We start from the raw sequence: 16880 nt of genomic DNA, 5'->3' as shown, positions 1-16880 counted from the left end.
TTTCTTAATTCTTTGGGCCAATTTAACCAATATATATACTCTTTCCCACAAACTGTCACATGAATATGTTAGAATCAATACTACAATAAACTCTATTAGGGGAAGGAGCAGTTTAGAATTTCTTATGCTCAACAATGTCCAGCAATGATCTCAGTAAGTAGGCATTCAGCAAATACTTTTGTAGAATTGATTTATATACAGCACATAAAATCAAGCTTTTCCTCTATCCTTTTTACATATCCTATAATACTATATTCTAATAGATTTATATGTTCAATATTTTGCATATTCCACCCCCCCATAAGACATATAACATATCCAAGCCAATTCGTTCTTTGTCAATGCTGGCCACAATGTCTTCCCCAAACCTATTCAAAATAAGGAGGGGGATGATGGGAAGAGAAAAGGAGTCATTCTTGAGTTCTCCTGACATTATCTAGATAACAAATGGAATATGCAGTCTATTAGTTATCACTTGCTCTCCTACATGATTAGCTCCACGAGGTTTCTTCAGCACCCATTTCTTTGGCAAACTACTAACTACCACTCCTGAATAATTCAAACACAATATGTTACAATCTTAGATTCAATTTGTGCTTCTCCACTTTCTGTAAAATAATCCTCAATTTCCATTCTTTTGAGACTATTTTATTCCATAAATTAAAGCCACACATTACAAGAACAACAGTAATAAACTTTTTTTTTTCAGGAAGAAGTTTGAGATCAAAGAATTGTGCAAATCACCAAATGCAATAAGCCTTCCACAATCCTCCACCTAGTCAATACTGGGACCAGGTCATTATATATTTGCAGTGTGATCTAAAAAAAGTTTTCTGCTATGTCTTTTAAAGAATGTTGCATGATTTAACACATGAATGAAGAGACATCTTTTGGAATAGAGCCTTTTGAGAGAGGCTAAGGTTTTGTTCTACTACATCAAAAATGCTTTTTTATTGTCAAATAAAAAGCAGAGCGGGATCTTGAATTATCCACACCTTTCAGTCAAATATAAAGAACAGGAAGATGTATTTTACTATGAAATACTGTTCCCAAAAGACAATTTGTTAGGAATGTCTTCTATGAATAAGAATTAATAAATAGTTCAATCAATTGATTAAAAAGCAATTTCCCACACATTGTGACAGGCATAGGGATACAGAGACAAAAATGAAATTGTTCCTATCTCTGGGTGCTGATGTTTTCTATGAAGGAGGGAACATATAAAAGCAAAATACAAATAAGGTAAGATTAGGGAAGGGAGGTCACAAATAGTTGGGGGAATCAGTGAAGTCTTGATGCAGATGTATTTTGCCAAGTCCTGATGGAAGTAAGATAGGCAAGGAGAGAAGAAATTCCAGGCTTGCAATACCTTAAGGAAATAAAAAGCACAGACAGAAATATAAGCAATAAAAAGAAAGCTCATTTAGCTAAACTTTTGAGGACAGGAAGAGGGGAAAATAAATGTGTAAAGTTAATTTGTGATCAGGCCATGAAGGGATTTAAAGTCAAAAGATTAGGTAACAAAGCAGCAGAGCAGTACTCTTAATAGGAGAGTTGACATAAATGCGCATGTAAGGGAAATCTTGGCAAGCGTTTGGAGAAAGAGAGTAAGAAAAGAGATGGTTAAAGGATATCAAGGATAGAGATGGTTAAAAGTGGTACATAAGGCCACGTGAGAAGGTGACTAACAGAAGAGATGAGGGAAGAGGAAATAAGAAGAGAATAATTTCAAGGTTATGAACCTAGAAGACTAGAAAAATATTAGTGTCTTTGACAGAAACAGGGACATGTGGAAGAGATGTAGGTTGGGAAGGAGAAGATAATGAGTTCTCTTTAGACATATTTAGTTTGGAAAGTCTCCGATTTAAAATTTTAGCAGCTAATTAGGGATAGGGTAATGAAGGAGAAATTATAGGACTAGATATATAGAAAAGGGAGCTTTTGCTATTGAAATGATTATGAAATCAAGGAGAGATTAGAGATTAGCTAGCTGAACTACTTAATAGGTAGGTACCTAACAGATGTTAATCAAATGATTTATAATAAGTACTTACTATGTAACAAGAACTGTCCTAAACTCTGGAGATAAAAACAAGGTCCTTGCCCTGAAGGAGTTCACATTCTATGTTAGATAAAATAAAAGTATGATATATATATGATAAAATAATAAAATCAAAGAAGGAAGTTGATGGGAATAGTTTAGAAGTGAAACTGGGTTAAGCTTGGGAAACAATAGCAAGGAATTCAAAGAAAAGTAGAGGTCTTTAATATCCAACTCTGAAGATCTTGCTTAAGAACTTTGGAACTGATTGAGTTAGCATGGGAGACAGGCAAGGACAGCCTCCTCCTCAAAGGAGGCGGTATGCTCTATGAGCAAGGCAGAATGGAAGCAGTTCAAAGGAAAATGTGAGATGTATAGTTTATAGAGTAACACCCCTAGGTGTTCACATGGACTATTTGTGGTGGAGCTTTCCAAGTTTGTCATGGTCTGATCAACCACAGTTCAAAACATTGTGACTTGTCTCTAAACTAGTGATGTCATTTTGATTTTCTTTGATAATGAAGGACAAAAAACAATTTCAGGGTCAAACCAGGGAAGAGAAAAAAGTAAAACCAGAGCAAAGGTGAAATAGCTTAAGGGAAAGATTCTGAAAGACAAAAAAACAGAAGCTCTAGGTTAAAGATGAACAATATGTTTAGAAGAATGAGGTAGTAGGAAAAAGAGATTATAGATAGATAAAGCAATTCCGTAATTCATGAACATGAGTGATGGTGATTTGAAGAATGATATATCCAAACTGACCTTTTTAAAAAAAAAACTCACCCTTCTTTCTCATTAAAATTATTTACTCTTTTGGGCTTACAGACATCCCATTTTATTTTTTAATTTTATTTTTGAAGAAAGATTTTATTTTGAATTTTTACAATTTCCCCCCTAATCTTGCTCCATCCCCCACCCCCACCCCCACCCCCACAAAAGGCAGTCTGATAGTCTTTACATTGTTTCTGTGGTATACACTGATCTAAGTTGAATGTGATGAGAGAGAAATCACATCCTTAAAGAAGAAAAGTATAAGAGACAGCAGAATTACATTAATAAGATAACCGATTTTTTTTCTCCTAAATTGAAGGTAATAGTCCTTGGTCTTTGTTCAAACTCCACAATTCCTTCTCTGGATACAGATGGTATTCTCCATCGCAGACAGCCCAAAACCATCCCTGATTGTTGCACTGATGGAATGAGCAAGTCCATCAAGGTTGATCATCACTCCTATGTTGCTGTTAGGATGTAACAGTGTTTTTCTGGTTCTGCTCATCTAGCTCAGCATCAATTCATGAAAATCCTTCCATGCATTCCTGAATTCCCATCCCTCCTGGTTTCTAATAGAACAATAGTGTTCCATGGCATACATATACCACATTTTGTTAAGCCATTCCCCAAATGAAGGATATTCACTTAATTTCCAATTCTTGACCACCACAAACAGGGCTATAATGAATATTTTTGTACAAGTGATGTTTTTACCCTTTTTCATCAACTCTTCAGGATATAGTGCCAGTAGTGGTATTGCTGGATCAAAGGGTATGGTCATTTTTGTTGTCCTTTGGGCGTAATTCCAAATCGTTCTCCAGAAAGGTTGGATGAGTTCACAGCTCCACCAACAATGTATTAGTGTCCCAGATTTCTCAGATCCTTTCCATACTGATCACTGTCCTTTCTGGTCATATTGGCCAGTCTGAGAGGTGTGAGGTGATACTTCAGAGATGCTTTTATTTGCATTTCTCTAATAAGTAGTGATTTAGAGCAATTTTTCATGTGACTATATGGATCACACTGATTTCCTCATCTGTAAATTGCCTTTGCATATCCTTTGACCATTCAGACATCCCTTTTTAAGAGTCTTCTATCCCTCCAGGACCAATTTTTCTTATAGAATTTAGTCCAGGAATCCCATTCAGTTTCCTCAGAAGCCTTTAAAACTGTTTGTTGCCATGTCTTTAAATACTCAAGTATAAGGGTACATGTCACTTATACTTAGATTTGTTTTCCTTATCCGTCACAATTACTCAGATTAAATGGTCAAATTATTTTTATTATTATTTTTACCTAATCACTGTCTACAAAAGTCTAAGAAATGGTCAACATAATGATCAATAAAAGAAAGCCAAAGAACTATGAAATTAAAAGCTGTATCAATAAATAGAAAAAGAGTTAAATTGTTGGTCCCTTCTCCATATGAAATATACTAAAAAAACTGAAATAAATAGAACGTACTTTGAGGAATACGTAAGAAATCTATGAGAAACCAAAATGAAAATTTGGTAGAAATATGGTAAACAGTAAATGAGAAAAAAATTAAATACAAGCAAAATATTTCTTACCTGCTGTAAGGGCTGCTGCCCTGCTGTTACTATTGTAGTCACTGCTGCTGTTGGCTGTACTACTACACCTTGTGGATGAGCTGTAAATATCTGTTGCCCTTGGATGTACTGAAGCCCTGGTTGTGGGTAACTCTGTAATAGAAATAAAAATAATGAAACTACGATAAACAGCATGTTAATTCTAAGATAATTAAAATTTTAAAGTGGCATCTTAGAACCAAGATACACATCTGGAAACACAATAAATGTCTATAAACTTTTTTGGACTATTAATAAGTATACTGGAACAGAAATAATAAGAGAATGTGGGTTTCCCAATTTAAAAAAGGTACAATGAAGCCTAATATGAAATTAATGCCTCAAAAATTTTATTACTAACTTTGAAAGGGAAAAATATAGTGAACCACAGGGTAAAACCTTTTTATTCAATGGTCTTTTATGTTCATAATACTAACTTGTCTACTGTTCTCTCACAGGAGAGTTATCTATAAAAGATGTTGATTAGTTTAGCTTCTCAAATCTTTTAGTACCAAGCAAGTGAAATTAATTCACTATAACTTAGAAAAAAGCAAAAGGAGTGAATGAATCAAAATGTAGAATTTTTTAGGAAAGATCAAACTCAGAGAATCACAGAAAAGAATTGAAATCAGCCTTAGCATCATTGAAGTCCTACTCTACTCCCCTGTCAGGATTCTTTCCTTTTCTCTTTTCCAATCTTCCTTTTTAAATAAGACTGGCTCTGTCCTTCCCTATTCATGAAGTACAGGAGAGCTCCCAACTTTAAGTCCATCACCAATCAGCAAGTTAACTTTGACACTCAACTTCCAACCTAGGACAGTGAATTCCTACTTAGGGAATCTCCTGCATCTAGCCCAGTGCAGCTCAGATGTGGCAGGCTCAGCCTACCCAGGAACTGGGATCACAGGATGATTTTCTTCTATCTCATGCTTTACTACGAGGATTCCAGTCTCTGCTTAAGTCCTTCTTCAGAGTCAATTCCTTTGTAAGACAGCCCCCATTCTATTATTCAAATTGTTAGAAAGTCCCTAATTGAACCTCCCTTTTACTTTTACATCTCTGAACTAATTCTTTCTACTGAAGCTAGAAAAGATAAGTTTTAAAAGTTTAATTTTTCTTTCACATATCAGACCTGTATAAATTTGAAAAAAGGGGCAGCTAGGTGGCATAGTGGATAAAGCACTGGCCCTGAAATCAGGAGTACCTGGGTTCAAATCCGGTCTCAGACACTTAATAATTACCTAGCTGTGTGGCCTTGGGCAAGCCACTTAACCCCGTCTGCCTTGCAAAACCCTAAAAAAAAAAAAAATAATAAAAAAATAAATAAATTTGAAAAAAAAAAGCTAGCTTTTTTTCCTAATTCAATGTTCCATTGAAGCTAGTTTCTTGGTTGTGCCACAGGAACATAAATTTTGGCAGGTTCTACCATGCTGAAAAGGAATGCAGAAGTTAAAAATGGCCCTATAATTCTAACCAAATGCAATTACTTGCATTTGATCAGCAACTATGTCAGAAAAACAAATATGGGTACCAAGGATCACAGTTTTAAGAACACCTAGCAACTAACTTGGCTGGAAACTAATTAACTTAACAACTTCCAGTATTCTAAGCAAGATCCTTTAACAGTGATCAGATCGATAACCTACCAGAGTAAATGAATCATTTCAAACAATGACATGCTTAATATAAATAAAACTAGGAGACAAAAAGAAGTTGCAGCTATTGTATGCAAGTCTCACAAGTCTGGAAGAGAAAATAAATGTTTATCTAAAAGTAGGAAGAAATATGTATTTGCAAGATCACTTCTGCTGCATCTGAAAATTCATATAACACTCTTTCAGAGCAAGTGTGGTGAAACCTTTTTTCTGCCAAGGGCCATTTGGATATTCATAACATCATAGATGGGTCAAACAAAATTATCAACTTAAAAATTAGCCTGCTATACGTGGTTAAATATTTAATTAATTTACCCCTAAAAAGCTACTAGATTTAGTGAATTTCAAGTCTCCCCTGTACCTGCTGTGGCAGCCCCAGAGCAAATGATTTCTTGAGCTTTGTACCCCACCCCATGTTCCCTGCTCCTGTATTAGAGGATAAAAACAAAGAGAAATCCAACTAACTAAATAACCTTCCAAATGAAATCAATATATAATTGGATATTTGGTGACATTAATGCAAAGAGAGGCATAAGGGAGGATAGCAAAAACATATACAAAGGGGCGGCTAGGTGGCACAGTGAATAAAGCACTGGCCCTGCAGTCAGGAGTACCTGGGTTCAAATCCAGTCCCAGACACTTAATAATTACCTAGCTGTGTGGCCTTGGGCAAGCCACTTAACCCCATTTGCCTTGAAAAAAACCTAAAAAAAAACCCCAAACACAAAAGACACAGCAGAGTATAAAAACTTACATACAAAACAGAAGTCACAAACCTGCTCAGCATAAATTCTCTTTTAAAAAAAAGAGCCTGGAGGCACTGCACATGGTAAGCACCAATTAATCAAATAATAATAAATTGATATTTATAGTTAGTATCAAAAAAGTAAAATTAGCCATATTTGGGGAGGCAAGAAATGAAAAAAAAAGGTTATAATTTGGAGTTTACAGGATATATTTCTTAAGGGCAGAGCCTTAAACAAAACCTAAGTCACTCTGGCTCTCATTTTTTGCCAACAATACATCCCACCCCTGGTCCTATTTGGTCCTAGTTTGGGCCCAGATTGGCTCATAAAAAATATAAATAGCAATTGTTTCTGTTTTGGTCAGAAAGCCCCTAGGATCTCACTCCTTACCACCCCAACTATTCTGTTGGGTTTTTTTTTGACTAAGTAAAAGAGGTCAAAATTTGACTCATTTCTTACCAAGCCTTAATTACTGAATGGGGCTACCTCATTCAAACTGAGACTAGGGCAAGATTTTGGCTTGAAAAAGCCAAGGCTGCTAGGGGCAGAGAGGTGGCACAGTGGATGGAGCATTGGCCCTGGAGTCAGGAGTACCTGAGTTCAAATGCGGCCTCAGTCACTTAAAATATTTACCTAGCTGTGTGGCCTTGGGCAAGCCACTTAACCCCATTTGCTTTACAAAAAAATCTAAAAAAAAAGCAAGGCCAAGGTCTCCTCCACCATCTCCAGTCATCTTGATCTACATATGACCATTGGATGTAGCTGACTCCAGAGGAGAAAGTGAGACTGATGACTTTCATAGCCCTCCCTCACTTAAGACCAATTCATTTGCAAGTAATGGCATCACCTTCACGATGTCATGGTTCTCCATATACTCTTCAATTCAAAGATAATGGCATCCATATTGTTCCCTAAACAGGATACTCCACCTCCCAACTACAGGCATCTTGAAAGGCTGTACACTTCATGGTAAGTATCCTCTCCTTCCTTATTTTCACCTCTTGGTTTCCTTCAAGTCATAACTAGAATCCCAACCACAGAAAGCCTTTCTTGTTCCTCCTTAATATTGGTACCTTCTTCCAGTTACTTATTTCCAACTTACTTCATATATGGCTACTTGCATGCTGTCTCTACAGTTATTCTGTAAATTCCATCCATAAGAGCAGAAATTGTCTTTTTTATTTTTTTAGGTTCAGAAATTGTCTTTTACCTTTCTTTAGATACCTAGTGCTTAGCACAATGTTGACATAAATAGGAGAAAACAGCATAAAATCACCATAACTGAGCCCCAAAGGGTCCAGAAACCCACTTCAGAACCACTGCTATTTTTTTGCCAAGTGGGAAAATATGGGAGACAAAAGTAGCATTGGTTTAAAAGAATTGCTCTTTATGTGTATGTAGTCTGCAAACTTAAAAAAAAATGTATATATTTACATATACACATAGATAACTATTTCAATGTAATGAACTTCCTTTGCATTATCTTTTATCTTTTTTTGCATATTCCTCTGCATATATAAAAACACCAATTCTGAGGAGTTCTACACACTTTTTTTTTGGTTTTGTTTTGTTTTTGTGAGGCAAATGGGGTTAAGTGGCTTGCCCAAGGCCACACAGCTAGGTAATAATTAAGTGTCTGAGACTGGATTTGAACCCAGGTACTCCTGACTCCAGGGCCAGTGCTTTATCCACTGTGCCACCTAGCCGCCCCTTCTACATACTTTTTACCAGGCTACCAAAGGGGTCCATGGCATAAACAACCTAAAGAACCCCAATTTCAAATGTGAAATCAACTGAAAAATCTTGTGAACAATAATCTTCTGTTAAAACAATAAGTTAAGAAGGGAAGAAAGTATAGTGAGCAAAGCAATTAAGTCAGATTCTAGCAATGTTTAGGATAAGACTGGGAAGACAGTGGACAGATAAATAAAAAAACAGACTACTGAAGCTACTCAAAAACTTTCCTATTAATGATCAAGGATGCTTGTTTGGATATTCCCTAATAAGGAAGTAGAAATGGCATTAAATAAGACAGATGTGAAGACTTAACTTAGCTAGCTCAAGTATAAAAAGGGGACAAATGCTAAAACTGCCAACTTTTACATTATTAAGGGGGCAATTTATCAAGCTATGTACCTGAAGAATGGCAATCAGTAATGGCCAAAGTACTAAATATGCAAATCAACCAAAGGAAGAGACACAATGACCATATCTTGACTTCAGACTACTACTACTACTGACTACTACTACTACTACTACTAAAGAATTTCTCCAGAAATCATATGAAAAAACATTCAAGAAATGTGTTCTTTAAACCAAATTTTATTATTTTATCTAGCTCTATAAAAGTATCCCACTGGTAGTTTGGTGTGGAATGAGATCTATTTCTCAGTTTAGGTAATATAATTATCATATTGGAATAGTCCCATCATAAGCACTGAATAGTCTTCCAATTACTTAAGCCTTCTTTATTTCATTAACAATTTCTTTGTAATTGCTTTTTCTAAGTTGTTAAATGTGGTTTCTAGATATTTTGTGCATTTTATAATTCTTTAAAATAGAATTCTCTATTTTTTACTATTATTATATTATTACTATGCAGAAATGTTACTGATTTTTGAAGGTTTAGCTTTGTTTTGTGCTTACTACCCTCAATAATAAAATCCAATCAAGTACATCTATTTTTTGCTTTCCTTCCATTCAGCTTGTCTTTAATTGGGAAAGGGAACATCTTTAATTCTTGCATTTACTGGGAAGTAGTTATCCCATGGTAAAGAGGTTTTAGATATAGCATTTTTTTGAAACATACTTTTTTATTTGTTTTTTTTAAATTAAAGATTTTATTTATTTTGAGTTTTACAATTTTACCCCCAATCTCACTCCCCCCCCCACAGAAAGCAATTTGTCAGTCTTTACATTGTTTCTATGTTGTACATTGATCCAAATTGAGTGTGATGAGAGAGAAATCATTAGATATGGCATTTTTAACATTTAAAAATATCTATTTTTGTTTTTTAAATATAAATAAGTGATGAACTTTTTTCCCCCTTTCTACCAATTTATCTATTAAAAGTTTAAAATTCTCTGCATTTTCAAAAATGACTGTATTGTTTTCTTAATGTTGAAACATTCTTGCATCCTTGGCATAAATCTAACTTGGACTTAGTGATAAATCATCAAAAAAAAAGGAAATATTTTAATGAGTGAAAAGAAATAACAAAAAACATTAAGGGTAAAAAAAAATCTGGAAGAAGGAAAACAATGGGGAAAAAGTAGGGATGCAAAGACATTTAGCTTCTGGGATAAGAACTTACTATTCAACAAAAATTGTTGGGAAAACTGGAAAATATTTCAGCAAAAATAAGGCACATATCTATATTTCACACCTTATACCAAAATAAAGTCAAATGGGTACAGGATTTAGACATAAAGGACAATATCATAGACCAAATAAAAGATCAAGAAATACTTTGTCAGATTGATGGAAAGGGGAGAGATTTATGACCAAACAAGAAATAAAATACATTATAAATTGCAAAATGTATGATTTTGACTTTATTAAATTAAAAAGGTTTTCCACTAGTAAAAAAAATGCTGCCAAGATTAGAAGGAAAACAGAAAGTTGGCAAACAATTTTCATATCTAGGGGTTCTGATAAAGGTCTCATTTCTAAAATATATACAGAACTGAATCAAATTTGTAAGATTACAAGTCATTCCCCAAAAAGGTCAAAGGATATGAACACAGTTTTCAAATAAAGAAATTAAAGCTACATATAACCATATTAAAAAAATACTCCAACTCATTATTGACTAGAGAAATGCAAATTAAAACAACCATGAGGTACTACACCTATCAGATTGGCTAAGATAGCAAAAAGGGAAAATGATCAATGTTTGGGAGGCTGTGGTAGGATTGAGACATTAATGCATCATTGGCGGATGTGTGAACTAATCTAACCATTCTGAAGAGCACTATGGAACTATGCCCAAAGAGCAACTGATCATATCTTTTGACCCAGTAATAACAAGAGTAAGCCTATATCCAGAAGAAATTATAAAAAATGGGAAAAGTCACACCTGTTCCAAAATATTCACAGCAGCTCGTTCTGTCATGGCAAAGAATTGGAAATTGAGGGGATGCCCATCAATTACAGAATAGACGAACAAGTTATGCTATGTGAATGTTATGGAGTACTAAAAGAAACCATAAACACTCAGAATCTAGAGAATCATGGAAAGAATTACAGAAACTGATGCTGAGCAAAGGGAGTAGAACCAAGAGACCATCAGATACATGAACAGCATTGTGAGTTGATCAACTTCAATGGATGCAACTCCTCTCTGAAGTTCTGTTATGAACAACACTATCTACATTCAGATGAAGAAAAAACACAAACTAAAACTAAACTAAAAAAATTATAGCACCTGAATGAACACTATGTTTACTATTTCCTTCCTATCCCCTGATTTTCTTTCTTTTCTCTTAGTCCTAATTCCTCATACAGAAAATGACTAATATAAAAACATGTTAAAACAAATGTACATGTACTATGTTCACTAGATTGTTCACTGCTGAGGGTAAGAGGATGGAAGAAAATTATATAAATTCTAAATATGCATGTGGATGAATGTTGAAAAACTCATAACATAATTAGAAAAACAAAATGATCAATAAGAAAAATATGAAAATTTTTTTTAAAAAAAAGGAGGGATGAAGAGTGAAGAATGCTTAGCAAAGTTATTTTGTACAACTTACAAAATAGAAAGTAACTAAGTACAACACATTAGATAAAGACAAATTGGAAGAGGTAAAAAAGACAAATTGGAAATAAATGTAACTAAAACTAATGTTCACTAAATTTGAGACTATAAATTACCTGGGAGATCTCCCTATCTCATAAGAACTTTTGGAAAACTAGAATGCAGTTTGCCAGAAATTAAGTTCAGACCAACATCTTACAAAACACAAAACAAACTCAAAATAATATTGTGACCTGAATATTAAAGAATAAACCATAAAATAAAGTAGAGAATCAGAATGGATAACCTTTCACATCAAGGCCTAGGAGATAGAGAAAAATTCTTAATGCAACAAGGGTTATAAAAACTATACAATTTCAATTATATAAAATTGATTTTTTTGCACTAAAACTGATGAAACTAGGATATGGAATTGTTGGAGAAAAAATTTTGTATCATGTCTCCAATAAGGATCTTACATCCAACATTTACAAGGAACTAATACCTTTTTTAAAAAAGGTTTTTGCAAAGCAGTGGGGGTTAAGGGACCTGTCAAAGGTTATATAACTATTACATGGGGGGGGGGGGGTTCAGGATTTGATTCCAAGTCTTCTAAACTCCAAACCCAGCATTCTCCATCCATGGTACCACATAACTACCTTACAGGAAATGCATATAATTCAAAATCACCTTGAGTTTCAAACTAGCAAAATATGACAAAAAAAACAAAACAGGACTAATCAAAACTGGAAAAGAGGGGGCAGAGCCAAGATGGTGACAAGAAAGGATCCTGTCTTAGGCGCTCTCTCATAAAATTCATAAGCTAAGGACTCTAACTAAACTTTAGAGAAACAGAACCCACAGAGGGACCCAATGAGGCAGTTCTCCTACTCAAGGTAACCTGGAAAAGAGCAGAAAGGCTCTGCTCCCCAGGATCGGAGGGGCTGCCTGCCAGAGCAAAAGCACTTCAGCCTCCCGGAGGCAGCCCCAGGGCATTGGGAGCCCCAGCTCACAGCAGTGGAGGAGTTTCCTGAGCTACACCCTGGGGAGCACCAAGCGCAAAGTGGGGGAACAGTGGGGGACCACTGCCAGAGCAAGCACATGGAGCCCAGCCCTCAGGGCACAGAGCAAGCAGCGCCATAAGCAGGAGCCTCCAGGGCATGAGCCCATTGAGCTGAGGGAGGGGAGTGAAGAGAGAAACTGCAGAGCTCTGTCCTCTGCCCCTGGAACAGGACACTGGGGTTCTGACCACATTCAGATCCTGATCCCAGTCTAGGCCTCCCCAATAGAACAACAGGGCCCCCCCCACCTCGGCCCCGTGGCAGAGGGGGGCACTTATGGTCATACACAGGCCAGGAGGGAGGACAAAGCATCACACACTGAGACCCTTGTGGGAGTGACCCAAAAGATCAGGAAGCGCCCCCAAAACCAGGCTCAGGCTGGGAAAATGAGCAGAGAGAGAAAAAAGAGGAACACCATTGAGAAATATTTTGCAAATGAGCCCAAAAAGGATCAAAATACTCAGTCTGAAGATGAGGAAGCACAAGCTCCTGCATCTAAAGACTCCAAGAAAAACAGAAATTGGGATCAGGCTATGACAGAGCTCAAAAAAGACTTTGAAAATCAAATGAGGGAGTTAGAAGAAAAACTGGTAAAAGAAAGGAGAGAGATGCAGGAAAAACATGAAGATGAAGTCAGCAGCTTAGTCAAGGAAATCCAAAAAAATGCTGAAGAAAATAGCATGCTAAAAATCAGCTTAGGTCAAATGGATAAAACAGTTCAAAAAAGTTATTGAGGAGAAGAATGCTTTAAAAAATTGGCCAGATGGAAAAAGAGATAAGAAAACTCTCTGAGGAGAACAAATCCTTCAGACAAAGAATAGAATTCAGGGAGATTGATGAATTTACCAGAAATCAGGAATCAATACTTCCAAACCAAAAAAATGAAAAATTAGAAGAAAATGTGAAATATCTCATTGAAAAAACAACTGATATGGAAAACAGATTTAGGAAAGATAATTGAAAAATTATTGGAATAACTGAAAGTCAAGATCAGGAAAAGAGCCTTGACATCATTTTCAAAGAATTACTACAGGAAAATTGCCCTGATATTCTAGAAGCAGAGGGAAAAATAGAAATGGAGAGAATCCACCGATTCCCCTGAGAAAGAGATCCCCCAAAAACAACCCCCAGGAATATTATAGCCAAGTTCCAGAACTCCCAAGTCAAAGAGAAAATATTACAAGCAGTCAGAAGGACACAGTTCAAGTATCATGGAGCTGCAGTCAGGATCACACAGGACTTAGCAGCAGCTACATTGGAAGCTCGTAGGGCTTGGAATATAATATACTGGAAGACAAAAGAGCTTACAATGCAGCCAAGAATGAACTACCCAACAAGGCTGAATGTCCTCTTCCAGGGAAAAAAGATGGGCTCTCAATGAACCAGGGGAATTTCAAATGTTCCTGTTGGAATGGCCAGAGCTGAACAGAAGGTTTGATCTTCAGATACAGGACTTGGGTGAAACATGGTGATTGAAGGAGAAGGGGAAAATAGGAGGGACTTGATGATGATGAACTGCATGTATTCCTGCATAGAAAAATGACACTGATAATACTCATATGAACCTTCTCAGTTAATAGAGCAGGTAGAAGGAGCTTTTATAGTTGAAGCACAGGAGAAAGCTGAATTCGAAGATAAAATATGGTGTAAAAATGGAGTCAATAGAAAAAAAGGGAAATGTAATGGGAGAAAGAAAAAGGAGAGGGGGAATAGGCCAAGACATTTCATATGATAAGATTTTTCTTTATTACAATGAGCTATTGCAATGATATGGAAGGGGGGAAGGCCAAGGGGGGAATGAGGGAACCTTTGCTCTCGTCAGGAGCTCCTCATCACTAGGAGAGGAAACAGTATATATACTCAATGGGGTATAGGCATCTGGAGTAAGAAGGAAGGGGTGGGCATGTGAATAATGGAGGAGAGGATGGACCATGGGGGGGGGGGGGGGAGTGGTCAGATATAACACATTTTCTTTTTTACTTCTTGCAAGGGGCTGGGATTGGAAGGTCTGTCCAGAACCATAGGACCAGGTGGATGCTAGGCCTAAGGGGTAGTATGGGGGCCCAGGGCCTCCTTGGCTGCGATACCACTCAGCGACCCTACAGCAGAGTCAGAGTGAAAGGAGAGAAAATATAGTACATGGTAGTGGAGAAAGGAGGGAGTTGCGATCAGCAATGGCAACAGTGGAAAAATATGGAAGTAACTTTTGCGATGGACTTACCATAAAGAATGTGATCCACCCACGACAGAATTGTTGGTGTTGGAACAAAGACTCAAGCACATTTTTTATTATTATTATTTGGGGGAGGGTGCAGGGCAAATGGGGCTGGGTGGCCCACCTGAAGACACATGGCAGGGTGATTGTTGGTCGTCTGAGGATGGATTTGGACCTGGGTGCTTCTGGCTCAAGGGCCAATGCTCTGTCCGCCACCCAGCCACCCCTAAAATAGTAATTTTATTTTATTTTGGGTCTTTTTTTTTTTCCCTCTTCTTTTTGGTTTTTGCCAGGCAGTGGGGATCGGGTGGCTTGCATGTCACACGGCTGGGTGATTGTTGGGTCTACGTGGCTGGATGTGGGCTCAGGTGCTCGTGGCTCCAGGGCTGGTGCTTTGTCCATTGCACCACCTGGCCATACTTACAATTATTACTATATACTTTTTTTAATTTTAATTTTTTTCTCTCCCCTTTATCACTCAAGCAAGTCTATATTTATGGGGGGGAAGGGGTATTTCATTTACTCTTAAACAAGAATATTTTATTAATGGTAAAAAAAAATTTGTACAAAATGGGAATAAAAAAATAAAATAAAAAATAAAAAATAGATTCTTCCAGTTCTAAATTTATGATCTTGTGACCCAATATCCTCAAAACAACTTCCTCTCCTATTCTATTGTCCTTACTTTGATTGATATGGTAGGATAAAATTGTGTTGCTGGTTTTTTTTAAATATACAAATAAAGCACTTTATACATTGAAAAAAACTGGAAAAGATATAAAAATCATTCTGGAGATCAACTTTAAATCATGCTGATGAAGTGACTAAATATTCAATTATTAGTTTGTAGCAATTATGTTCCTAAGATGTGGAAGAAGAAATTTATACTAAATATTTTTTAAAAATTTTGATTCTTTTTAATCCAATGCAGCAATTTTAGAGTGGTAAAGACTTGAAAACAAAGCAGATGTCTGTATCAATAGAAAACAGGTAAACAAGTAAAAATAAAAGAATGTAATGGAACATTACTGTGCCTCAAGAAATGATTAGAAGAATTCAAAGAAACAAGAGTAGAGTCATACGAACAGATGTAGACTGAAGTAAACAGAACTAGGAAAACAAAATCAAAACTAAACAATGAATTATACTGGTTGGCTGTAGTGGTTGTGCTAGTTAGTTTTCTTTTTTCTTTTTTCTTTTAGTTTGTTTGCTTGTTTGTTTTGTAAGGCAAATGGGGTTAAGTAGCTTGCCTAAGGCCACACAGGTAGGTAATTATTAAGTGTCTGAGATGGACTTGAACCCAGGTACTCCTGACTCCAGGGCCGGTGCTTTATCCACTTCGCCACCTAGCCGCCCCTATAGTTGGTTTTCTTAAACTGCTCTTTCCCTCTTTTTTATTCTCAAGTTATGAAAAATGGCTCTCTACAGGGGAGGAAAAAGGAAAATGTATTACAAAACAAGATAAGGTAAAAACAAAACAGAAAAAAAAAAGACTTCAATTCTACTTCAGGGTTATTTCATCTAATACTCCCTCCAGTGATATACTGAACTGGGTACAATCCACTCTGTTCAACTGAGATGATCTAGAACATAGGAAAAGCAAATGCCTTCTTCTCCCTGAACTCTTTTTGTCCATTGGGATGGAGAAATTGGATACTATTTTACTTACACCTTCAACAGAACAATGACATCTATTTTAGAAGTATCAAAAAACAAATTAAAAACAAGTCTGCGGGGTGGCTAGGTGGCAGTGGATAAAGCACCGGCCCTGGAGTCAGGAGTACCTGGGTTTAAATCCGGGCTCAGACACTTAATAATTACCTAGCCGTGTGGCCTTGGGCAAGCCACTTAACCCCATTGCCTTGAAAAATCTAAAAAAAACAAAAAAAAGAAACCCAAGTCTAATTAGAGATCTAATTAATACACTACAGTAAGGTGCAAAAATTAATCAAATACTGGATAAAATGAATAACCTAATTCATTTCTGATTCAGAAAAGTCAAATACCAATTCTTCAATGAGTCTATTAAAATGAAAATATAAAAATAAAAATTTACAAGG

General features: G+C 36.2%; 1 protein-coding gene across 1 annotated transcript in view; it reads right to left on the bottom strand.

Moving 5' to 3' along the window:
* The window catches only part of SETD2 (SET domain containing 2, histone lysine methyltransferase), a 118113-nt gene that overhangs the window by 28011 nt on the left and 73222 nt on the right, over positions 1–16880 (bottom strand). The window contains exon 14 of the mRNA XM_074197733.1: positions 4384–4515. Coding sequence (XP_074053834.1) covers positions 4384–4515 — 132 coding nt within the window. The remainder of the gene's footprint in view (positions 1–4383; positions 4516–16880) is intronic.

Source organism: Macrotis lagotis, chromosome 8 (genome assembly GCF_037893015.1).
Source record: "Macrotis lagotis isolate mMagLag1 chromosome 8, bilby.v1.9.chrom.fasta, whole genome shotgun sequence".
Taxonomy (NCBI): Eukaryota; Metazoa; Chordata; class Mammalia; order Peramelemorphia; family Peramelidae; genus Macrotis; species Macrotis lagotis.
The sequence above is the reverse complement of the archived record's forward strand: the minus strand, read 5'-3'. Positions and strand labels throughout refer to the sequence as shown.